Source organism: Eriocheir sinensis, chromosome 28, assembly GCF_024679095.1.
Source record: "Eriocheir sinensis breed Jianghai 21 chromosome 28, ASM2467909v1, whole genome shotgun sequence".
Taxonomy (NCBI): Eukaryota; Metazoa; Arthropoda; class Malacostraca; order Decapoda; family Varunidae; genus Eriocheir; species Eriocheir sinensis.
This window is the reverse complement of record NC_066536.1, coordinates 13,983,534-14,009,970: the sequence shown is the minus strand read 5'-3', so window position 1 is coordinate 14,009,970 and position 26,437 is coordinate 13,983,534. Positions and strand designations below refer to the sequence as shown.

Below are 26,437 nucleotides of genomic sequence, written 5' to 3'. Positions count from 1 at the left end.
CAGTGCTAGGGATCTGTAAGGCACTGCCAAGGGGTTGAAAGTGCTTAATTAATTTTATATATATATATTTTTTAGCAGCTCTGTATATAACTTATTGATAGTTGTAATTAAAAAAAAATTTGCTATCTGTTGTATAGAGGTACAAGTGCTGTACTATGAACTTACCACTACCAAAGCTCAAGCAACCAAAGATTTTCTGACATTGTGTCCGGCTGTGTTGATGGATGTTTGTAGTACGAGGGATGAAGGTGTCGTCCATGCATAAGGAAGACACAGACACCAACAGGAGGTGCCTCTTGTGGGGATCGATGATGTGTAGAAAATCCTCTTGAGATATTGGTCTCTTAATGCTGGAAAATTAGGGAACGTAGAGCGGAAGTAAGTTAATTGGATATGGTTGGGACAGTGGCATGTACTGACAGCAGTAGTTGATAGTCTTTATTATTCATTACAGAGGAGCTCCACTATGGTAGAGCCATACGTGAGGCGGCATCAATGCCCATCTTGCTCTAAGGCATTTGTCCTGGGCACGGACCTGAAGCGTCACCTTCTGGTACACACGGGGGAGAAGCCCTTCAGGTGCCCTCACTGCCCACACCGCGCTAACCGCAAGGGAAACATGATGGTCCATGTGATGAATAAGCACGGGGACATCGCTAAGGGACCCGTGAGCATCGCCATGTAGTGCTGTGCTCGGGAGACTCGTCCATGTCGGGTAATACCAAGCGCTAAGTGTGTTGGGGCAGGGCTGCTCAGCTGCTGCTCAACATGCTGAGCGGTATTCTCCCAGCTCTGGTCACACTGTTGGTCGTGTTGCTTTCTGAGTGATGTAACAGTGACGTGTGTGTAAGTGATGTGGCTCTCGTGCATGATGTTGTCAAGAATTGGAGCGGTGAGCAATGCTGACGAGAGGTCGTACTTATTGCAGGGTGACCGAAGGGAGCTGGGCAGCTGCCTCATAGATGAGGTTGGTCTCAGTGGAGTAACCTCTCGCTGGAGGCTAATGATGAATCCCAAACATGGTTCAGAAGGGATGAAAGCCTTCAGCTGCAGATACTGTGGCAAATCCTTCACCGACTCCTCCAATCTGCGGCGTCACACCATGATTCACACGGGAGAGAAGCCGTACAGGTGCCCTGAGTGCAGCCACTCCTCCAACAGGAAGGGCAACCTGGTGGCTCACATCATGGCCGTGCACAAGAAGATCACAGATGGCGACACAGAGCCACAAAACTCTGCTGTCAAGAACTGAGGCAATGGCAAGAGAGGCTTGCTGGGCTTGGTGGGGGGAGTGCTTGTGAAAGGATGTTGGTTTTGCTGATTGTGTATGTAATGTTGATGATAAGTTTGACTCCAGAAATCATAGGGCTGTGCTTAGGTAGTGGTTGGGACTCGCCGTGTTATAAAGATTGCTTGCTGGAAATTATTTTGCTTGAAATTGCAAATTGCACCCACACAGGGGATCATTGTCAACTGATGTTTGTGTAGCAAATATTAGAAGTAAATCTTTTAATATAATTCCGTTTCATTTGCCCCAGACCAAAGAAGAGAAGATAATTTAACTTCACCACAACTGAGGCATGGATTTTATTTTGGTCATTTAGTTTAAAAAGTTAGGTATCAGGGGAGTCAGGGTGCCTTAGGTGTAAGGGGTAAAGGGAAGGGAAGTGAGGAGGGCTGTGCTCCCAATGGATGTTGGCCCCAGCTGAGGAAGTATCTGCTCCTAGTCTGATGAGGACTATTTTCTTTTACAGATTGGAGCTGAACCGCTTGGGAATGTTTGCAAAGTTTGTGGGAAAGTTTTCAACGGAAGGAATTGGAAACAAAATCTTGAGTATCATTTCCTAACACACACAAAGGAAAAGCCATTCAAGTGCCCTATCTGCTTACACAGCTCAGCTCTTAAATACAATTTGATCCGGCACATTCGTAACAGACACAGGGACCTGGTGGCTCCGAGTCAGGGCCAAGCTGGGACGACGGGGGGCTTGAAGTCGAGTAGTCAGGGCACTTCCTACCAGGGGACACAGTTGAGGCGGGACAGGGATGCTGCACAAGGTTCTGATGGCGGGCAGGAGACTACAGCACTGCAACTTGCACTAGACCAAGCACTCTTGTGCCAGGGAACTCGACTGAGGAGGGACAGGGATTCTTCGAGTAGTGGTGGACAAGACGCTGCAGCACTGCAGTTTGCCCTTGACCAGCCACACGCAGCCCAAGGGACTCGGCCGGTAGGCTGTTCAGATGGTCAGATCACAACCCCAATTGAGGTCCAACCTCCCACTAGCAACAAACTGAATTCTGCCCTGGATAACTGTTCTTTGGTGGTCACTCAGAAGCCCACTGCTCCCATAGGTCAGGTCAACGCACTCAGTCCATGCCAGAACATGAACCCTTCCCAGTGTGGGCAGAAGGTTGTGGCTGTAGGCCAGACTCTAGGTTTTCTCTCTGGAGGTGAGCAAGTGAACAGTGAACATGGAGCCTCCTGCCTTGGGGGGCCCCTTCACCAACACCAGCCCCACCACCCGAGTGTCAAACAGCAGGACACTCACACATTTACTAGTCAGGAAATAAGTTTATTACAGAGCCATGGCATCCAGCTGTCTATTGATTAGAGGGTACTCCTTTTTACTACTACTTCTATGCTGCCAGACTGGTCAGCCACCTGTGTATAGCCGCAGGTTACTTGGCTGTATTGTGATTGTTGAGGGTTGGCTAGGCGGTGATTGGTTGGTGGTGCTATTGTTATAACACACACACACACACTCACACCAGAAAAAAAATAAAACGTTTAATAGTTTTGAATAGGGAGGACACACACACACACACACACACACACACACACACACACACACAGCTGTTAATAGTTCTGAGTAGGTTTATGTGTTGCAGGGGGAGGAGGGAGAGCTGCCAGTCATGCGTGATAAGAGACAAGGCGAGTTGGTAATGGGGGGCCACGGTCACGCATGGGGCCCCCACCTCGGCCGGTCTCCTTCTCATCTGAGGAGCAACAGGAGCCACGAGTGTAGTCTCTGTGGTAAAACATTTGGCTGGGCCGGGGACCTCAAGAGGCACATGAGGACTCACACGGGGGTGCGCCCCTTCCAGTGCCCACATTGCCCTTACCGAGCCAACCAGCACCCTAACCTCACCCGCCATATACGCACCAGACACATGCAGTCTCTCTCGTAGCTAGCGCTTGTATGTGTGTGTGTGTGTGTGTGTGTGTGTGTGTGAACAGTTGTGTTGAGTTACTTGCTTGTTGGTTGGTTGCTGTAGCCTTGTCTGTAGACTTGAGGTACATTCTGTGGCATTCGTAGGGCCAGATACGTGTCCTCCCTTGGTAGTAACATTATTATATTGCGAGGAAGTGAATGGCCTCTCGGCTTGTCTGTGATGTTTGTTGAGGCACCAGCAGCTCTTGGTAGCTAAGCATTATTATGGTCACTTTGCCGAGTCGCCTCGCCTCGCCTGTATGGCTAGTTCTAAAGCTAGTTAACGTCCCACCGCCGTATGATTGTTGGCTGTTTTCATCCCTTGACTTTTCTATAAAATGGTGTGTTTTGTTAAGATAAATAAACAGAAGGTGCATCATTGCTGCTGTCAATAAAATGGGATAAGTGTGATGCCTTGGTTTCTTTTTGTCAGTCCTTGAGACGGATGAAGGAACGAGTTGGGGGCGGGGGGTAGGCCATGGAACGTTTTGTCAGCCAAGGAAGTGATTTGTGTATTCCAGAAGTATCTTCCCTTGAATGTTATGGTGTTTATAATCGCCAGCGGTGAAAATGGGAGGTAGGTCTGGGTGTGATGAATCTGCTGTGGCATCTGCAGGGGGTGTTTGACAAGTCACATTTGTCGAATGATTCCGTGTTTGAGAGGGCGGGTGTTGTCACGGGGAGGTTGCAGTGTAGTGGCTCTGGGGCGTGGGCTGCAGGCTGAAGCACCCCTTGTGTTGCAGGGCTCGGGGGGCTGGAGCGCCTGTGCCGGCTGGGAGGTGGGAGTGGTGGGGGGGGAGCAGCCCGCGGGTGGTGGTCCGTCACAGCCGCTACAGGCGTCCCCTGCGCCGGCGTGGAGGAGACCCGCGGCCCCGGCCAGCGAGAAGATGCACGCGTGTCCCACTTGCGGTAAAACCTTTGGTAGCTCGAAGGACTGTCGGCGACACGCGGTGATTCACACCGGCGCCAAGCCCTTCAAGTGCCCGTACTGTCCGCACCGCGCCAACGTTAAGTACAACCTCACCAAGCACGTGCTGGTCAGACACAAGAAGCCTCCACCGCCACCCATGACGTCCCCACAACCGCAGCCGCCGCCGCCACTTCCATCTCAGCCGTCACACCCAGCCGCCCACTCGCAGCTGCCTGAGTGTGCGGGGCCCCCGTAGGCGACACACATCATATGAACACTGTATGTATATATGACAAGGCTACTGTCGACGCAGATACGAACCCTTAATTGAAGTGAATGCACCAGAACGGGGGTGTACTCAACCTTGCTTATAAACAAAACGATCAGTTTGAGACTAACCTAACGTCAACAACATCAAAACTTCCATGCCGTACTTACTAAGTGTTTAAAAGGGTTGCAAAAATAAACTGTTGAATAAACAAACTGATCCTTAACCGGTCATTTCCAAAAGAACCTTTGGCGTGTTGCATCAGCCGTGACAACACACACACACACACACACACACACACACACACACACACACTAGTGGTTCCCTTAACAGATATACTCAATGAGCCATTTCATTTACCTTATAAGACGACATCATCCCTAAAGGGATGGAAACCAGACCCCAACATGGGCGTGGTGTGGGTGGTAGCGTGGTGGTCGTGGGAAGGGGTGAGGGGGCGGGCGCGATGGAGCTGGACGGATGGTTCGAGTCTCACGCTGTCATTTCTTCATTGCAGGCAGTGATGAGTCTGGCCTGTCCCGTCTGTGGTAAATCCTTTGGTGGTCGCAACCGAAAACAGAACCTTGGATTCCATATGTTGATCCACACGGGGGAAAAGCGACACCAGTGCCCCTATTGCCCTCACAAATCCACTCTTAAGTCGAACCTTAACAAACACATACGAACCATGCACAGTGAGATCACCACCTCCATCAGCAACACCCCCACAACCACCACTACCATCCAGCCCTCACTCAACCTGTCTGCCGCTTACCTTGATGAAGGGAGCGTCCACGGGGCGATGCCGAACCTCTGGGAGTGAGGGAGACACTGCTGGGGAGGGGAGCGAGCTAGGGGGTGACACGTTTCGAAAGGGGGGAGAGGTGACGGCAGTAGGAAGAGAATTAAGACCATGCCTCTAGTAAAGATGAGACTGATCGTTGGGAGATAAGAGGGGTGGGTGGGTGGCACTTGTCTCCCAGGGTGATGTGAAAAAGATAATACCTACTAGAGGTAAGCCGTAATAGTCAGTAGAACACTTACTTTGGGAAGCTGAAGGGGAAGGGAATAAATCTGGTACTTGTTAATTAAAGCAAGGAGTACCCATTCTGAGGGGGGGGGGGTCGTTGGTGGTGGGGATCCCGGCGGCGGCGGTGAGGGGGGGGGTCGTGATCACTTCCACACCTCGCAGGGCACAACACACATTACATTGCCATACCTCAAACCGGCCTGCACTATGTTGTCCAGCAGATGCCTCTTTTGTTGTTACGCAGACAGCCTAACAAGTATTTTTAAACTGGATGCAATGAGTTTTCTTTCCCTTTGTCATTAGATGTCTTGGCTTTTTGGCGACGAGCAGAACGATACCTCGACACGTGGAGGTCTTTATTCTATTCCCAGTGCCACCAGCGTCACATAAGTTATAAAGGACAGCTATTACACCGTTGTATTATAAAAAAAAGTCGGTTCCGCGAGAGCTGGCGGAGGTTTTTCTTCAGGGGTGGACTCGCGGACTTGGTATCATTGCATGGGTAATGGTTCTGCGCGCTCATTGGCCAATTCTTAACTTGTTCTGATGCGCATAAAATTGACTTTGATTTCCTAGCAAAATCCCTTGTGAGATTGCACTGATAAAAACTAATGCAATAATATCTTTATTGATAAGTATGTGCCTTTTGAACTATTATAAATTTATCTGAAACGACATTCTTAACAAAACTAAGTCAGAACTGCACGTAAACGGACAGTGTCCAGCGACTGTTGAGGCTAGACTTTTAAACTACTTTTTACTTCTACAAAGTGCTAGGCTACAGTCTAATTAAGTCTTTATTGTAAGATTTCTTGGTATATTTTTAGGTCTGGATTAGTCATAATGTGTAATGATGCTACGGAGTGATAATGAAAACATTGGCCTTAGGCAAGAACCGTCTCATTTCTTTCATTGTCTGTCCTTTCATTTCCCTGAAATATGTTTCTAATATTTGTGGGTAATAAACTAATAAATAGCCATAAGGAAGAGCGATTATAAGATTAACTACATTTATATACCAATAGTGTTGATTTTAAGAGGTAGAAGAAAGCGAGATAGTAGGCTATGTCATGGCAAACGTAATTGCCGCAGCTTGGATTGTAAAAAAACAGCCAATGAGCGGCGCAGAGACCGACACTCAAGCAATGACGCCAAGTCCACGAGTCCACCTCTGAAGGAAAATCTCCAGCTCTCGTGGAACCGACTATAGTGTGACGCAATATTACCTCTCCTCTACATAAAGGCTAGACATCAGGACTTTAACCAGCCATGATGGTGAAAAATAGAGCGTCTCGATGTGAATAAATTGAACGCTTGGGGGTGGTGGGGCGTAGCTGCGACTTGAGGCCTGAGAAACATTTAAAGAAGGGGTTGATTAAAAGGAGGAGGAAGACGAGGAGAAAGGTGCCGAGAGAATCAGGGAGTCGAACCCAAGACAACTAAGAACTAGATGAAGAAAGTGAGGCCACTATCCATGCGCACATTTAGTGCTTCCTAATTACAGCAGGTATACGTTATCCTCCCACCTTTCAGTTATCAGTAGATAGTTAAGGTTCCTAACAAGATGGTGGACTAGAAAGTTACTTATTTATATTTTACTGACGTGCACGTTAGCAAGGGCAAAACATTGTTGTCGATCGCTCTTCGTGGAACATTGCGACTTTCATTGTTCCTTACACTGTTACAGAAGAAAAAGTAGATAAAAAGGCTCCCGTATATTGAGGTTTTCCGTTGCGTATGTCGAGTCTCGTCATGATATAGAGCTGCAGCTCCTTATTACAACGGCACCTCAATGATCACGCTCAAGATGGGGGAAGGAAGGGAAAGGGATGCAAACCGACAGCGGGTTTGTTTTACTATTGAGAATGAAAGGAGCGACACACACACACACACACACACACACACACACACACACACACACACACACACACACACACACACACACATTCCTGGGGGTTAACTTCAGCTGTGCCTGTTCAGGAATGCCGGTACCGTTCCGCCCAGTGATGCCCGGTAGTAGTGTAGTGGTGCATTTTCTCCCCCTTGTTTGTGCTGCGCGGCTGGCGGCGGCGAGGTGTGAGCAGTGACGGTCAGGTGGTATTCGCTCTCCTGGTAGGTGGCTTCCTTGTGCAGGTGTTGGGGTAGCTGTATGTGGTGGTGGTGGTGCTGAGGAGGAGTTGTGACTGTGGTGTTGTGTTGCAGGGCGTCGGCCCTCGGGCCCTGATGTGTCCCTTCTGCAACAAGGTGTTTGCGGGACGCAACCAACACCAGCGCCTGCGGTATCACACGCTAACCCACACCGGCGAGAAGCCCCACGCCTGCCCGTTCTGCCCCCACCGCGCCAGGCTCAAGTTCAACCTGCACAAGCACATCCGCGCCCTGCACAAGGACCAGCTGCCCACCAGCTGAGCCGCCCCTCACCGCCCTTGACTTGTTAGCACGCCCACAACACTGTCTCGGGGGTCAGGGCGACTGATCTCGGCCTGAAACACGGCATTATGTAAGCAGTAAAGACCAACATTTTTACAGTGGAAAATGGATTTCATTTATTACCTCATATGACAGAAGTCAATCGCGCCGCGATATCCCCGGATTCGCGACCTGTCGTGGAAGTGAGAATGTATTAAGTCTCTTCCCGGCCCTAATGCCCTATTGAGTCCCCTCAGCCAGGTGGGTGTGCCGATGTGCCTGTAGCATGTTGTGTTCACCCCGTGCAGGACGGCAGGAGTGACAGCTGCTCCCCTCTCTGTTGCAGACGGTGGTGCCTGTGGTGTGTCCCGTCTGTGGCAAGAGCGTGAGTGGCATTAATGGCAAGCAAAAGCTAGCTTACCACATGCTGACCCACACTGGTGAGAGGAACTTTCAGTGCCCGTACTGCCCGCACCGCGCCGGCCTCAAGTTCAACTTGAATCGTCACATAAGAACAGTACACAAGGACCGAGTGGCGGCCGAGGCCCCCCAGCCGGTCCCCGCCCCGACCCCGGCGGAACACACTACTAACCTGGCTAACGCTCGGCCCTCGCACATGGCCAGCTGGAATCGATGATCGTAAGAACACAGTAAAGAGAGTTATGGGTGGTGGTGGTGATGATGGAGCGGCGCGCCTTGGCCCAGGTGGCGGGCTGATGGCAGGGCAGGGAGTGAGACGGTGTCATTCTTTACAGGGCGGGGTTGACGGCGGGAAGAGTGTTGGGGTTGAGGGTGAGGTCCTGGTCTGCTCAGTGTGCGGCAAGCTCATCACGGGCCGCAACCGCCGCCAGCGCCTGCAGTACCACCTGTCCACCCACTCTGGAGAGCGCCCGCACCGCTGCCCCTTCTGCCCCTACCGCGCCCACCACAAGTTTACCTTGGACCGCCACGTACGCACCGTCCACAAGGACCAGCTCGTGCCTCTAGAGTCCCTGGTCGCACAAGACGCCTCGCCAGCCCAGCAGCCCCACGCCCTCTCCGAGGACATTACCCTGCTGGCCACGGCAGTGTCAGTGGCAGGGTTTTCCTGTGGCCAGGACGGCAGGGGGACGGGCAGCAGCTAGAGTCAAGGGCAAATGCTGGCTAGTCTCAGTGGTGCAAACTTGCGCTTTGTGCAAGCATTCTGTTGGCTTTGTAGTTGTATGGAGTTACTATGGCTTATTTTCTACTGCTAAGGTGTATGAATGTGTTGGAATGGCTAGTGTCTCCATTCCAGAGCTCGGCAGTGTTGGCCGCGCCCTCAGACGAGCGCTTCCTGATGTGCGAGTTGTGCGGGAAGGAGTTCCGAGGCAGGAACCTCCGGCAGCGGCGGGATAGCCACCTTCTGACCCACACTGGTCTACGGCCCCATGTCTGTCCCCACTGCCCGCACCGCACCGCTCTCAAGTCCAATCTCATAAAGCACATTCGGGCCATACACAGGGTTCAGCCCCCTAAGCCCTTGTGAAGCTGCTCACAGCCCGCGGGTCACAGCCACGTGCCGCATGCAGGCCAGCGGAGGCACCGTCGTATGTTCCTCGATGGGTTAGTTCCTTTACTCATGCAGAACCGTGAAGGGCGCCAGTGGTAACCCGGCACGCACATAAAACTATCATCAACAGCAGCAGCAGCGGCGCTGGGAAGTGATGGTGGTGGCGTCCTCCACATATGTATAAAAAAGTTACTGTTTTCTCTTCTAAAGCATGAAGTTGTTGTTTGAGGAGTATTAAACATTTTGTAATCAGGATGACTTGCTTAGTAGATATGGAAATAAGATGGTGTACGTTAGTTAAGAGAAACATTGTAATCAGTGATGTGTAGTAACACGTGAATAAAAGCTATATTTCTCAGATTGAAGGCTTGTCTTAAATATCTCATGTGTGTCGCTTACCTCTCTTGGTGGGCGAGCCGTGGGGTCGAACCTCTGTGGGGAGAGGGCGGGGGGAAAGGGAGCGGGGTGCACGCCACGCTGCGGGGCGGGCAAGAGCGGCAGCCAGCCACTGAGTGCGTGGTCTTGTTGCAGGGCGTGGTGGTTGGCGGCGTGGTGGGGGAGGAGATGCGGGAGTACCTCGCTTGTCCGGTGTGTGGTCGCTACATCACAGGCAAGAACTGCCGCCAGAACCTGCGCCACCACCTGCTCATCCACACGGGGGAGAAGCCGTTCCTCTGCCCCCACTGCCCTCACAGGGCCAATTATAAGCCCAATCTGCTGAAGCATATCCGTGGCGTGCACGGCCCCAAGCTGCCCGGCCAGGCGGGCGTGGTGCCGCCCCCTGCGATTCCCCGCGACCTGGCCACCGACCAGCCCCAGGGAGCTCCCTTTGTACCCTCGGGACCCTAGGCCGTGTGGTGGTGAGTCTGGCCGCAGCGCAGTCTGGGATGTGGGCTTGCTGGAGGCGGCAGCTGTTGGCGAAGAAGATGCATAGGCACTCCAACAGTTACACCTGCAGCCCTTGGCGCCCTTCAGGCCTCTCCTCGCCGTGGGTGGTGCTCAGACGGCCCTTTTGTCTGTATTGATCTGCTTCGTAGCTCATGGGTAGTGATAGTTTATTGGGCGCTTCAAGCTGTAGTAGCTGCTTCCCGTAGACCAGTGAAGGCCTGTTCGTGAGACCGCCGCCCTGCCACCCCTTGAACCGGTGCCAACATCACTCTCAAACAAAGGATACAGAGCGCCCCCTCGGTCCGCCGCTACTCAAGAGCCGCAGTCTTCACACTCAGCTCGCACGTATCCACTTACCTAACATGAAGTTTTATCGCCCAAGTGAAAACGTTCCCGTTTAGTAACTGGCTACGATATCCTTAGCAGTTTGCCTCGATAGCTCAGTGGGTAACAGCAGCTTTGTGTGGCAGTGGTGGTGGTGGTGATGGGGTGTGCCAGATTTGAGCAGGGTTGGGGGAGCGGAAAGGAGCAAAGGGAGATAGATCGAGAGCTGAGGGTGTGTGTGTTTGCTTTGCAGAGTGGTGGGTGTGGTGAGGAGAGGGCGGTGCAGTGCGGCGTGTGTGGCAAGGTGTTCTCGGGCCGCTCCCGCAAACACAACCTGAAGCAGCACATTCTCACCCACACAGGGGAACGCCCGCACCCGTGCCCCCACTGCCCCTACCGCAGCAGCCACCGCCCCACCCTGCGGCGACACATCTTCACAGTGCATGCTCGCCTCACAAACCTCCCCGCCCCTCCTCCTCCCCCCGCCTCCGCCACCACCTTCTCCCCGGAACCCAGATGAAACCTTGGCGTTTATCATTAGGTTATCTCAACAGACGCTTACACACGCACGCACACACACACTTACCTTCCGTTAAGATGATGCTGCGCCTGCGGTACTTGAATTAGTGAAGACGACGCCTGACGACCGTTAGAGGAACAACACTGCTGAGAGATTAGTTGATTGGAGTCAGAGGTGGCGGAACATTCACGGTGATCTGCGTATAGACAAAGGAACAAGGGAGAGAGAGAGAGAGAGAGAGAGAGAGAGAGAGAGAGAGAGAGAGAGAGAGAGAGAGAGAGAGAGAGAGAGAGAGAGAGAGAGTTTGTTTTAGCTTGTTTGTTTGTCTGTGTGTGTGTGTGTGTGTGTGTGTGTGTGTGTGTACATAAAACAAGTCAAACTCATTATGTGCCGGTCACAATTTAGCTCGAAGTTTGTCACACACACACACACACACACACACACACACACACACACACACACACACACACACACACACACACACACCGAGGGAGGGAGGGAGGACGGCTCGTGATTGGGAGATATTGGCCTTGTTGTTTGTTTTGTGACGCCGTGTGCCGGCCAGGACTTATTAAAACCCCACTTGGCCATGACGTGACCGGGGACTAGTTTACTCTTATCCCCCTTCGAATCGTGAGGGAAGGACGCCACATGTAGTGACCGTCTTGTAAACAGAAGGAAATCAAGTAAAATGTTAATATATAATAAAGGAAAGTAACATCAACAGGCTACGCATTTCAAGTTACCAGGTTTGGGTTGTCTTTTTTTCTGTCGTCTTTTTATTGGTGTGTGTTGATGATGGTCGATGACTTGTTGTTTGGTGGTGGTTAGAGGTGGTTGAGTTGGTGGTGAGTTGGTGTCTTAAAGGGTTCGACACGACGGGTCAGTAAGCTCCCAAACCAATACCAATAACATCGAAAATTCCTTGTATATAATGTGTGGTGTTCATACATAAGTTAATATACTGAGGAAACTACACGGGAAATCTCTTGTGTGTCTGGTGGTGAATAGAAAATCTCGCCATCATGGAATGTATAGGACTGTCTAGATTGGTTCGGGCTGTTACTAAGACTGTGTTGGACTGTGGAATCTCTTAGTCTGTGCTAGTGGTGGATGGGTTGGGGGATGTCCCTTAATATAGAGGTGGTGGTGGAAGTCTTGTTACTGGTAGTGGTGGTGGTGGTGGTGGTGGTCCCTGCGAGCGGCGGGCTGGTGATGGGCTGACGCGGTGCCTTGTCTTTGCAGGCGGGCGTCGCGCGAGGCAGTGTTGGTGAGGCGGGGGTGTTATGCCCCGTTTGCGGCAAGGTAATCTCCGGCAGAAACAAGCGGCAGAACCTCCAGTACCACTTAATCACCCACACAAACCACAAACCCTTCAAGTGCCCCTATTGTCCGCACCGCGCCAACCGCAGCGATAACATGAAAATACACATACGCACGAGGCACCTTGGCCGCGGGCACGGTGAGGGGGATGACCCGGAGGCGGCGCAGCAGGCGATGGCGGCGGTGGCGGGGCAGGGGGGTGAGCTCGAGCCCGAACCACTCCCAGGGGCACCTTCGGACTCAGCGTTCCCCGGCGGGTTTGGATGTGACACGGGGAACTTTGGGTGAAGCCGAAGAGGGAGACTAGAAGGACGCAAAGAGCACCTGATGATGTCTCGAGGTCGGTCAGTGATGGTCGTGCCTTGCTGTGGCGCTGGTTATTTGGTTGGCCGGCTAACTGGCTGCCAAGGAGGTTGAGAGGCTGTGGCTAGTAGGGTGTATTTTATCAGTTGTCCTGCAGCTGTTGAGTGTGGTGGCGGCGGCGGCAGAGGCGGTGCTCACGGTGTTGCTGATAGAGGTGGTGCTGGTGGCTGGGTCTAGTGGAGTGTAGGTGTTGGCTTAGTGCTGGGCTGGTGGTGGTGTGGTGCTAAGAGGAGGGTGTTCTCTGTTGCAGGGGGCGATTGCCAACGACGTGCCCCTGCTGTGCTTCGTGTGCAACAAGACTTTCAGTGGCAGGAACAAGCGGCAGCATCTTTCCAACCACCTCACCACACACACGGGGGAGAAGCCCTTTCGCTGCCCCTTCTGCCCCCACAGATCCAACCGCAAGGATAACCTCAAGATCCACGTCAAACTTAAGCACTTGGACAACTTCGGGGGCGCAGCCGGCCTTTCCCTGGGCGGGGACTCGCTCAGTCAAGACCCCTCAAGCTCTCAAGGTCACTTGTAACTAGGGGACTGTGCAGTCTCTCCCCCATATCATTCATTTCCTTCCCCTCCGCTCCCCGGCTCGTGGAGACTCGTGTGACATGTAGATGTGCCCGAAGAGAAGGTACAGGCGTGTCCCAGTGTGTGCGTTGTACGTCTCCAGCCAGACAGACTGACCGAGACAACAAGGCAGGTGCGTGCGTTGGTGCTGTGCTGAGCGCGGGTCATTATTATTGATAGCGGTGCTGTTGTCCGGGAGAGGAAGACGATGTCCTGAGGGGTGGCTGTATTTTCTTTCCAGACCATGACCCCCACGCCCCTGACGTGCCCCGTGTGCTGTAAGGTCTTCCAGGGCAGGAACCGCCGCCAGCACCTGAGTCACCACCTCAAGACGCACACGGGGGAGAAGCCCCACATTTGTCCCCTGTGCACGCACAGAACCAGCCGCAGAGACCACCTGCGGGTGCACATACGAACCATTCACGGGCTCGAGCTAGGCTTTAGCCCCGCCCAACACCCTCACGCCAAGTGAACACGGTGTGTGTGTATGTCTATGTGTGTCTGTGTGTGTGTGTGTGTGTGTGTTGGTGTGATTCTTGTGTGCGTTAGGGCATGAGTGTGTGAGGGCGTGGGCGTGCGTGTCGCGGTCCCCTTAGGAGGCGCGTGGTAGCGGAGGGGGGCCAGGATGTCATTGAGTGGAGCTGTTTTGTCTTTTCAGGGGAGGCAGGAGTTCCCCGTGGGGGTGCCCCCGCCCCTGGCCACTAAGGTCGGGTTAATGTGCCCTGTGTGTAGCAAGGTGTTCAACGGGCGAAACAAGAGGCAGCATTTGCACTACCACATGATGACTCACACAGGCGAGAAGCCCTTCCACTGCCCCCACTGCCCGCACCGCGCCAACAGGCTCAGCAACCTTAAGATTCACGTAAAGACCAAACACGGCGTGCTCACCTGAGCGCGAGGCCCCGCCCCCTATGAACCCCTCGGCGGAACGGCGCCCTGCAAACCTTCCCTTGCGTCACTACTACTCGTGCAAATCGTTGAGCTGCACACACACACACACACACACACACACACACACACACACACACACACACACACACACCTGTGGTAATTGTCCCCTGGCCCGCGCCTTCCCGTGACCGTGCTGCCGAGGCATCAAGGTGATTAATTAACCCGCCCCGCACCGCTCCGCCCCTCAGCCACCCACCCTCCTCCCGGCTATCGACTTCTATCCGTAAATATTGGAGACTTGTTTTGATTAATGTAATATTTTTATTTTATTTAATAAAGACATTACGAAGAAGTTTTCTTCATATCCTGACACGAGTTTGTAGTCATGTTGTAGGTGTGTCGAGGAGTGAGTTGCCGCTTCCTGCGCTACTTCATTGATAGTTCTTCCTGTCCTTACTTGAACCTACATGAGAAGTGTTTTGGGCATCAGTGTTTCTCATATTACGTGGAGGGCACATCTACACCAGGAAAGACTACGTCAGCTATAGTGATGAGGCGCGTGACCCTGTGTACCGTCAGCCAGTGGTACAGAAGGGTGAGACGGTAGACAACTTTACCGGGAGGGATTTATTGGCACTACTGTACCGTGAGAGAGAGAGAGAGAGCCCAACAAAAGTAAACAATCTCATACATTCTGTTGTTTTGTGTTTCTTGAGGGTCAGTGAGAGTAAAAATCGTTCCACCAAGGAGAAGAAAAAAAAATCAAACTACTCTCTTGACCGGTAGGCAACTTTCACTTTATTTTATTAAGGGAGGGAACGGGTACAGGTCAAGTCTTGTTGAGTGTGTCGCGTAGGACCAAGGGCGTGAAGAAGAAGAAAAAAAATAGTGGAACTCGTGTGTGTATGTGCGTGTGTGTGTGAATGAGGGTTTAACATGGAAATCTTGGAAGCAGTTGTCTCCTGATCTTATTGTCTTGATAACTTTGCCTCCTCAAAAGTCACCCTGAACTTGTTATCGTGCGTCACTCTCAGCGAGTCCTTGTGACGAGGAGGAGGAGGAGGAGGAAGGGGCGAAAGCGGGCTGGTAGAACACAATACGTTGGGTTGGGGTGGGGGTGGGCGTCATGGTTTTGGGGTGACAGGTAACGGTGGTGTTCCTCATGATGCTGTGGCCCCGAAGATATTTTTCCAGTACTCATAACAGACTCAGACTAACCTCAAACTAACCTCAAGTATCAGGAGTTACCAGGCTAGTTCTCAGGGCCTGGCGGTGTGCTAGAGAACGGCTGGGTAGTATCGTGGTTGAGGGTAAGGCATGCCAATCTTAGCTAACTCGGGTGGTGGTTCTGGTGACAGGCAGGCAGGAAGGGTAGGCAGTAGAGGAGTCTGACTGATGGGGGTTGTGTTGTCCGCAGGTGCAGGGGGTGGTGGAGAGGATTGCCACGTGTGCTGTCTGTGGCAAGGTGTTTCGCGGACGCAACCGCCACCAGAACCTGCAACAGCACATGCTCACTCACACAGGGGAGCGGCCCTTTGCCTGCCCCCACTGCCCCTACACCGCCAGACAAAAGCCCCACATGAAGGGCCACATATATCGCTTGCACCCCGAGACTATCACCGGCCTCGGCCCCAGCGTGCCCTGAGCCGCCCCGCCGCCCGCCCCTATGCCCCAGCCCACCGGGGAGGCGTAGGGGGAGGAGGGGAAGGGGGAGGAAGGAGGAGGAATTTGATATTTTGTTCAAATATTGGTACTGTAAGATGTCAGGTGAGATAGTTTATGGTGCTGCTGTGTTCATGGATTTTGTTATCTTCGATCTGATCTGAGGGTTGCGGGAGGCGGGTGTTGTGCAAGCATCATTATGATTATTTATTTATCTATTTACGTCATTCATTGCATATTTTTGTTTATTGTTTTACGGGATTCAGAATTTTGTAGGGGAACTGCTGCTCCTGAAACCTGCAGTAAAGGTGCCTGACTCGCAGGTGCTGTTGCTTGAGCTGCTGAAGCGTAGGGGTGTAGGTTTGGGCACAGGAAGGAGCTGAGGAGGAGGGTGAAGGAACAAAACCATACCCAGGAGCTTCCTTGTGTTCTGAGCCCAGGGAAGGAGTTGGTGATGGCGGCTGGGGGCTTGTTGGGGCATCGTGGTTTGTGTCGTGCTTGGGGTCACTCTGTCAGAAGAGTGTTGTGTGAGTCCGAGGCCCGGCACTCCTCACCCGCAGTGAGGCGTGTTGGCTGGTTCTGAGGGGCTGTAGAGTGGTTGGGGGGCGAGGGAGGTGAAGGTAAGCTGGTGCCAGAAGCACTCCGGTAGTCTGAATAGATGTACTGGTAGTTTAATCTTACTTTTTAAGGAATGTGGCGAGTAGTGGCTGGCCGACCCTGTGATGAGTAGCGGCAAGCAGTATGTGTAAGGAAGCATGAGGTACTCTCATTATTGCTGAGGCGGTAGCTGAGCCTCACCCTGTGTAGGTGTTGTGGGGCGTGTGTCGGGCGGGGCCGCTGAGTGGTGTTGTGTTGCAGGCAGCCGGCGGCGCGGGGGCTGCGGCCGTGGCGATGGTGATGTGCTGCGTCTGTGGGAGGGTGTTCCGCGGCCGCAACCGCCACCAGAACTTGAGCACCCACATGCGTATCCACACGGGCGAGACCCCGTTCCCCTGCCCTCACTGCCCCTACCGTGCCAAGCGCAAGGCCCACCTCCAGATGCACTTAGAGCGCATACACTCCCCGCGCGCAGCAGCCGTGGCCGCCTGGCGGGACGGCCGCCCACCAGCACACCACCTGCCGCAGCCCTCACACCTGCCCCTGCCTCCTCCCCCACCAGCACCCGCCAACCCCTCCCCGCCCCTCCCCAGCCCCTCACTGCCCATGTCTACCCCACTGCAGCAAAAACAATGATATCAAGAAGAGAGTAGTGAGGGTAGCAGGTGAGCCTGAGCTCGCCCCGTGTCGAGAAGAGGCGGCCTCCGGAGTGACCGACTGGTGGCAGAGTACATAATTGTTGTTGTTGTTGTTATTGTTGCTGAGCTGTTGTGATGAGTTGTACAAACAGTAAACACAATAAAGATGTGACAATAATGAATGTTGTGTGAGTACTTGCCAGTGACTGACGTGTGAGGAGGAGGTAGAAGAGGGGGAGGTAGAGGAGTGTGAGGGTTGATGTGTTGTTGTTCCAGGCACTGGGCAGCGAGGAAGCAGAGTGTCCTGCTTGCGGCAAGACCTTCCGCGGTAGCAACCGTCGCCAGAAAGTGGCCCGCCACGTGCTGACCCACACGGGGCTGCGGCCCTTCTGTTGTATCCACTGTCCCTACCGCGCCACCCAGAAGGCACACATCAAGCGCCACCTGCAGCGCAGGCACGGCAAGAGCGGCCAGAGCCTACGCTTCTGCCTGAGCTCCTGCACCATCGAGCCCCTGCGCGGCCCCGAATATAGCTCCGTGAAGGAGCCGCCCGACGAGGACTCCAACTAAGCCCGCTGCTGGTCACGTGATCTTGTGTTTCGTTGTTAGTGGTCGAGCCTCCCTCCCACACTTAGATGAAAGGTAATGCATTACTCTAGTTCTTATGCAGAGGAAACTATTACCGCTAGTGTTTCTTGAGAGGAAAGATTCTCTTAGTCATTGTGAAAAGGAAAACCCTTACTAGATCATAACGAAAACGAAGAACCGTTAGAAGCTGACAAGATACAGGAATAAATGTAGCCATGCCTATGGTGTTTCCTTGTCCACTAAATGACCCTTTTCGCTGAGCGCACTGCTCCTTGCACACATGCACGCACGCACATCCGCGCACGGAGGCTGAAGGCATAGCATCGCCTGTGGAAGGTAGTGAAGGAAACCTGGGCGGGTGGGGGGACTACTCGGGCGTGGCGGAGGAGGAGGAGGCGGGTGGGGGGTTGTGTGTTGGGACTGGAGGTGGAGGAAGCGGCGGCATCGACATTGGAGACGGAAAGATGTGAGGTGGTAATGGATTTAGCTTGGTGAAGTGAATACTGTTGGTGGTGCCGGCAGCATAGAGAGAGAGAAAGAGAGAGGCAGGGGTGCAGTGCAGTCGAGGATGCCACGACAAACAGCGAGAAACTGATGCCGGTGCCATTGTGTGTTGCAGATGCAGCCGCCACTGCTGTATCGCACACAGGAGGTGGTGTCCACGCTGCAGCACCAGCAGCCAGGGTACACACAGCACCAGCAGGAGCCGCCGCCGCCACCGCCGCCTCCTCCGCCTCCTCCACCGCCAGAGGGGGGTGAAGAGCGTGGTACTAACTATTTTTGTCCCGTGTGCGGCAAAGGGTTTCATGGGGTGCGGCAGCGACGCAATCTAAAGCGGCACATGATGATCCACTGGGGGGAGAAGCCTTACCATTGCCCGTTCTGCCCCCACCGCTCCAACCAGAAGGGCAACCTCAAGACCCACATCCTCAAGGCGCACCATCAGCTTTTGGACAGAGGCTATGGAGAGAGCGACGCCTTGGTGAGGAGCCCCAGCCCCACACAAGGCCAGGACAAGACCTAACACCTTAACTTGCCAAGACAACACCGCCTCCATCCACTAGAGCCGTTCGTTCCCTTTCCTGTGTGTCTTCGCGGAGGAGAGGACGCACATCGTTAATCGCCCATGCAGTGCAGCGCAGCGACCTGCAGTCCCCACGAGCACTTAGCTCCTCCCTCGCAAAAGCCTGCACACCTAACTTAGGCTGAGTGTCGGACGGCCATCATCTCGTCAGTTTGTTTTGTTAATTAACCTTCGTCGAGTAGGGATGAATGAGGCAAGTTGCTGGCTGTGTAAAGAAGAAAAAACTGCTGCCCTTAGTAATCGCCATCTGGCTCATACGCAAGTTGTATAGTATTGCTGTGTTATACGTCCAAAGTTTTTGTTTCTGAATAAACCGGTGATTTGAGGATGACGTCTTTGTTGTTATTGTTTCTCTAATAACGAGTTACGCACAGGGTCTCAGTTAGTTTATCAGCGCACAGGTGTAGTAGCAATAAGTTTAAGGTGTACCGAACAAAGAAGTTTCCCTACAATTGTTTTTATTGGCACGTGCCTTCTCACTAGCACGTGGTTGTCGTTGGCGTCTAAGTAATGTTCATGCTGTACTAATATTGGGGTTTGAGGCATTCTTTGGCGGCACTTGTTGAGACGGTGATGCGGCGGTCTTGTTGTGACGCCTTTCCGGGGGCGTAGGAGACCGAGGTGAAGAGCTCCACGGTGAGGCAACTGCTGGGTGGCGGGACAGGTCTCGCCGGAGGAGGAGGAGGAGGAGCACGTTCTGTTGCATATATTAGAAAGTTCAGGGAAAGAAGAGGAGGGATTGCTGCTGATGGAGGAGGAGGAGGAGCAGGAGGACCAGTACTCTGTTTCAAGGGTTTAGAGAAGAGAAGAGGAATGGAAAGTAAAAGAAGAGGTAGAGGAGGGATGATTTATGGTGTTCACGAGGAGCTGCTGTGAGGTGGCCGCCACTAAACGGGAGTCTTGCTTTACAGACTCACCCGGCGCACCACCACCACCAACACCACCGCCATTCATTTCCACCACCATCGACGCAGAACCAACAGCAGCACCACCACCAACACCAGCAGGCTTCCGCGTCATCACCGGCCACCTCCCCCGACGGCGGCAGCAACACCCAAGAGGAACAATTTCAAGTCAACTGCCGCTTCTGCAACAAAGCCTTCCACGGCCGCTACTCCAAGTACAACATGAAGCGGCACCTCATGATCCACCGCGGCGAGAAGCCCTTCCTCTGCCCCTTCTGCCCCCACCGCGCCAACCAGAAGGGCAACCTCAAGTACCACATCCTCGCCGTGCACCAGGGACAGCCCGCCGCCGCCTCGCACCCCCTCCTCAAGGAGCAGCCCAGCGACGCCTCCAACCTTTGAGTAGTGAGGGGGAGAGGAAGGCAGGTCGGGGTGGGGTGAGGAAGGACGGGGCGTGGCGGGACGGGGTTCAGGATTCTTGGACGGGGGCGTGGGACATAACTGGCGGGTCGGAGGGACGTTTTCGATCGGTGGTTCTGTCGTCTCTGTAGCCGAGCTCTGTACAGTTAACCCGACAATAAAGCATTTAATTGATTAGACTCACGAGTTGTTGACTAAAGCAACCTTCGTCCTGATGATTAATTAACGGGCAGAACCTGTTTATGGGTCCCTGGCAGACAGACACAGGCGGCAGAGTAAGGCAAGTGGTCATTACACTTTTGTTACGAGGACCTGTGCCAGTTAATAAAACCAACCGATGAACTGAGAGGCTTTGTTAGGGAGTGGCACGTCAAAGCCTGTCTTGTCTTAACCCTCAATGGGAAGGTCTTGTGCTGAGGGCCAGTGAACAGAGTTTTGACGCTTCTCGTTAAATTGAAAAAATCTGGGTTTTGTTGTTTTGATACATTACTTTGCACACAGGTAAAGACAACAACAGAAATCAATATTGACTCCAGACTTGTTTTTAACCATCTGTTCAGTCATACAAAGGGCAGGTCACAGGGGAACAAATATATGAACAAAATAAACGTAAATTCGACGGAACAAATAAGTGCTCTGAGATGAGAAATATGTATAAGTGGCTTGTATATATGCAGACGGAGGGGAGGAAGGCGAAACATGAGACTGAGCGTGACAAGGGAGGTGGGCGCAGACGGGGCAGGGCAGGGAAGGATGAGACCGGTTAGGAGGAATGGTGCTACCCTACCTGGAGCTCTATAACTGATCAACCTCTCTTGGCTTCCTCTATTACCGTAGCAGGAGCGAGTTTTGGAGGGTATTTTCTTTTCCTTTTCTTCCTACTCTGCTCTGTGTCCTTTACCGAAAAACAACACTATTTGAAGAGCGGGGGGGGGGGGATACATGGCAGAGCACAGTGATTAGCTGGACGGTGGACGGACTGACGGAGCGGTAAGCATGAGCACCCACCCACCCACCCCCTTGTCGTGTTGCAGGCGGTGCGGGTGGTTGTGGTGGGCGGGGAGAGCGTCGCGCCGGGCAGCCCGCCTCCCCACGCCTTGCTCTGCGGGGCGTGCGGCCGCCAGTTCACCTGCCGCGCCTCGCTCCGCCGTCACCTCTGGATCCACACCGGCGCCAAGCCACACACCTGCTGCCACTGCTCCTTCTCCTGCAACAGGCGCAGCAACCTCGAGCGGCACGTCAAGAGGCACCACGCCGCACCGCTCCCCGCTGACCCCTCGCCCGGCAAAGACCCAGCCCCGGCCCCGGAACCAGCCCAGGCCCCTGCTGAAGCCACGCCATCGCCCCCCTCCAAGTGACGCCATACCACGCCGCTGCCCATGGACTCTCCGCATTGCAATACGTCATTTCCGGCACCAGACCAATCCCCAGCCCCAGCCCAAGCCTCATCCCCCTTTCCACCCCCACCCCCAGCTGAAGCCTCCTCCCCGCCCCCCACCAAGTGACATCATCCATCTCTATCCTCACATCCCGATCCCCATGAAGCCTCAACTCCTCCCCTCCCCCCTGCCCCTCCTCGCCCCCCTCGTCCTCGGCCAGCGTCTCCTCCGCCATCTCCGAGACCGAGGCGGCAGTGACGGCGGCGGTGGTGTCCTTGTGGTGTTGCTTGGGCGCCTCCGTGGATGTTGCCTGCGGTGTTGTGTGTATTGATGTCGTAAAGAAACACACACACACACACACACACACACACACACACACACACACACACACAGTCGTACCTACGTATACGTGTTAGTACATGTTAAAGATCTATACAGTATATTAACGAAAAAAAAAAAGTTATCGCTCTATGTGTTACTTCCAGAGTCAGAAACACACACACACACACACACACACACACACACACACACACACACACACACACACACACACACACACACACACACACACACACACACACACCTGTAACGAAAAATAATGTTGTAATGAGCAGAATAATCAAACCACCTTCTTCCATAAAGTTATTTGACATCTGACCTCGAGTTATCTTCCACCTACCTACCATCTGTATAGCTTTGCCTGTACATCACAACCCTTTAAGGAAACTGGGCCGCGGGGACTACAAACGATCAGATACTTCCTCAATAACAGTCATTTTATCGTTGTTTTACGTTTGAACTAACACCACATAAAAAATATTCATCTACTTACCTTTTCATTCACGTCAATTACCAAATGGTGTTGATTTTTTTTACAGTAAGGGAAGCAGCTCAAGGGTAAGGGAAAAAAAGCCCGCTAATCGCTGCTCCTATGAAAGAGAGTAGTAAAGAGTGGCCAAGATTGATAGGTGTCGAGTTGGAGTGCTGGGGGAGGCTAAGTAAGGCTAAGAGCTAGGCTGACGAAGGGCCGAGAGTAAAGGGTGTGTCAGAGCCATTGGACTTAACACCACCACTACCAAACAACAAAAAACAAACAAAAAAAAAAAAAAAAAAAAAACATTTTTTTTTTCTTTCTCGTCAATTCCCAACAGGTGTTATTGAAACGTGTAGAACTGAGAATACTGAAGAAGGGTAAGGGTAAAAGTTAGGCTATCGAAGGACCAAGGGCAAAGTGAATAAGGGCAAAATCTCCGGGTAAGGGTTGGGCTATCGAAGGACCAAGGGCAAAGTGAATAAGGGCAAAATCTCCGGGTAAGACTAAGGGTAAGGGTTGGGCTATCGAAGGACCAAGGGCAAAGTGAATAAGGGCAAAATATCCGGGTGAAGAGTAAGGGAACTAAAGAGTGGGGAGAGACAGGTTAAGGCTGAGGGGCAGGAACATTAGGGTAAGGACAAAGGGGGACGGAGATGAGTGTATGAAGGGACAAAGATAAATGTATAGGGACACGAAACAAACCACTCATCCGCCTGCATATAGTGAGAACTGGGTTTATTGCAGAGGCTGGAGGCGGACGTGGGGGGAAGAGGAGGAAGAGGAAGAGGAGGTGGGGAAGGAGGTAATAGAGGAGGAAGAGAAAGCGAAAGAGGAGGAGGAGAAGGAGGTGAAGGATCGGAAGCGGGAGGGAGCCTGAGTCTGGCCGGCGCCAAGGGAGTCTCACCTGACGCCCGCTACCTGTGCTACCTGTGCGGCCGCGGGTTCTCGGAGCGGACCAACCTACAGAGGCACCTGCGCATCCACACTGGTGTCAAGCCGTACCGCTGCCCCGTGTGCCCCTACCAGTCGAACAGGAACGGAAACCTCGCTCGCCACATGGCCTTCAGACACGATGTTATGCAGTGAGGGACCAGGTGTGTGTGTGTGTGTGTGTGTGTGAGAGAGAGAGAGAGAGAGAGAGAGAGAGAGAGAGAGAGAGAGAGAGAGAGAGAGAGAGAGAGAGAGAGAGATTTTGTATTGTTCTCTTGCACTTTTGTTTATTTTTTCTCGTTAGTTTTTTGTTTTTTTCCTGCGCTTTTTCTTTGTTGGGAAGCATTTTTTTTTTTTTTACATGATCTCCCGTTTGGTTTCGTTTTACCATTTCTTTTTGTTTGCGGTTGCTGTGTGTGTGTGTGTGTGTGTGTGTGTGTGTGTTGAGAGAGAGAGAGAGAGAGAGGCGGATCGTTTTCTTTACATTTATCTTTTTTTTTCTCGACCTTTGTTTTCCGAGTCGTTATTTTTTTCCTTTTCCTCTTGGCTTTTTATTTTCACTTCGTTTCGTTTCGTTCTCTTAAACTTTTGGAGCACTCGTGGTGAACATGTTACCATATTTGTTTTGTGGTTGTTTAGACGCACTTTGACATTCAGCCAGTCAGTCAGTTAAGTCAGTCAGCCAGTCAGCTAGTCAGTCATCCAGTCAGTCAGCCATGTCAGTATGAGAAAAGTTACTTCGACTTCCCTCTCGGGTGAGTCGTGAGTCGGCTGGGTGGTGAGGGAGCGACTCGACACCTTCGCTGCTGGCCCCGGTCACAGCGGCTGTTGGGTCCTCCTCCCGTCTGTGCCCGGCGGTGTGGTAGGTGCAGGTGTGTGTAGTCTTGTAGGTAGTGGCGGGGGTAGTGCTGGTGGTGGTCTGAGAGTGGCCTTGTCTTGCAGGGGAGCGAGGAGCGCCACAACGCCACCACCACCACCACCTCCTTCACCACTTGCCCCACCTGCGGCCAGCGTTTCCACGGCGGCTACCAGAAGTACAACCTGAAGCGGCACATGAGCATCCACAGCGGGGCGAGGCCGTACCCGTGTCCGTCGTGCCCCGCCGCCTTTAACCAAAAGTGTAACATGAAGCGGCACCTCGAGACGGTCCATGGCGTGAAGAGCAGCCAGCAAGGGGAGGTTCCGCCTGAGTGGTCGCCCAGGCCCCCCAAGGCCTCCCCCAACGACCAGGATGCCATCTCTCTGGCGGGTCCGCCTCTGCCGCTGTATCCTTAACTAACGGGATGGCGATCGCTGGCGATCATTGACTGCCCGCCGCCAGGGGAGGCAGGCAAGTCAGTCACGCCGAGGGCCGAGGCGTCGCAGCCCGGCCGTGGCGAGTGTAGTGCGCTGCCACGGCGGCAGCGCTGGGTAGTGTCTTAACTATTGTACTGAACATGTGTAGGCCAAGTAAACTCATGGATACGTAGGTTTAAATGTAGTTTTGAAAGTAAAGTAATATTGGGTAAGAAGGTTACATTTACACACGATAAGGGCGAGATGACACTTCCATGACTGTCTGTCTGCGCGGCGAAGAAGCAGACTCACGGACACTGGACTCGGCAGCACCTCAACGGCGACACCTCGTGACTCCCGATGAAGGAAAAGGAAAAGTAAGCATAGAGACGAGGGAAAGATGTAGATTAAGATAGAAAGAAAGATCATAAATGTTAAAGACATGGAGCAATGACGCCATTGTAATTTTGTGGGCTTCCGGAGGACAGGCAGACGTGACGAGCCCTTGGTGTTTGTACCGCGACTGTTTGCATCTCTGTACTCGTGTCTACCTGTAAGCCTTGTCACGCACGCCGGCGGTGTAACGCGGGGGAGTGAGGGCAGCGCTCCTGTGGCGTGCCTCACCGGACACCACACCAACACCACCTCACCACACCTCACGACACACAACCTAACAACCACTGAATTAATTAAGATCACATTCCAGCCTCATAACGCTATCTCATTGTTACATTCCACAATACACCCGCACCTTTCCCTCCCCTTCCTTTCCTTTCCCTTCCCTTCCCTGCCCTTCCTTTCCTCCCTTTATTTTCCTTACCTTGCCCTTCCCTTAACTTCCTCTATATGTATCCCTTCCCGTCCCTACCATTACATCCATTTTACCCATTCCCTTCCCCTCCTTTCCCATTCTATTCCATCTCGTCCCTTTCTTCCTTTCTCTTCCCATCCTATCTTGTGCTTCCATATCTTTCCCTTCCTTTCCGTTCCCTTCACTTGCCTTATCATCCCTTCCCTTCCCTTCCCTCCCCTCCCCTTCCCTTCCCTTCCCATGCTTTCCCTTCCCTTCCCTGACGCAGATGATAACAAGCAGCTGTTCCTCGCTCTCCCGTGTCCTTCGCATAATCCAATAAAGAGCGCCAGACGTAATAAATGGTGTTTGATGCCTCTGAAGGGGAGGACGGGGGTGGGGGGTGGGGAGGGGTTAAGATGGGGGTGGGGGAGAGGTGCCCGTGGGGGGAAGGTTTGGGTACTTTTTTTTTTCGGGGGGGGGGGGATCTTTCTCAATCTTCTTTTTGCTGGGGCAGCATTCTTACGGACTTATTTTTCCACCCTTGGCCTGTTTTAATTACTACCGCCCGCTCCCCTTCCTTACATAGTTGTCTCTACACGCCCCTTCCTCACCTCCCAACTGATACGAAAAATGAAGGGATGAAAGGGAGGAAGAAAGAGAAGCAGGAAGGAAGGTTATTTTCAGTCCTGTCTTACTCATTTCATCGCCTGTTCGTCCTCTGGTGTATATTGCTTCCACTGCAGCTAGTACCTGTCCGCTTCTGCTGCACACACGCTTGCCTACCACACTCTCCAAGCGAACGTAGAGGAACGGTGGGGAGACTCGTTACTCAGATTCCTGATCCCCCGTTACTCGGCTTCCTCATCCCCTGATAGTGTCAAGGAAGCGAAGGTCACCCAGTCTTGTGGTTAACGAGGGAAGACGTCACCTTTATCCTCGTCTTGTGTCCACTTGCCCATTTGTGTATACGTATGTTCATCTTCGAGTTGTGTTCTTATATCCTCGTCTCGCGTTGGCAATCTTCGTCGTGCAGTGTCGTGTCGTGGTGGTGGCGGCGGCTGTCTCGGGCCAGGCCTCGGTCTTGGTGATGGTGTGCAGGAAGGACGAGTCGTGTGT

General features: G+C 53.0%; 1 protein-coding gene across 35 annotated transcripts in view; it reads left to right on the top strand.

The window, feature by feature from the left end:
• Positions 1-26,437, top strand: part of LOC127004599 (longitudinals lacking protein-like) — a 69,232-nt gene that overhangs the window by 12,020 nt on the left and 30,775 nt on the right. For 2 of the 35 annotated variants that reach the window (XM_050872501.1, XM_050872500.1), the window contains exon 5: positions 1,755-2,872. The exons of 16 other annotated variants lie outside the window; for them this stretch is intronic. In XM_050872501.1, coding sequence (XP_050728458.1) covers positions 1,755-2,615 — 861 coding nt within the window. In that variant the 3' untranslated portion in view covers positions 2,616-2,872. 17 more of the 35 variants (XM_050872522.1, XM_050872520.1, XM_050872524.1 and 14 more) reach the window with 17 other exon arrangements.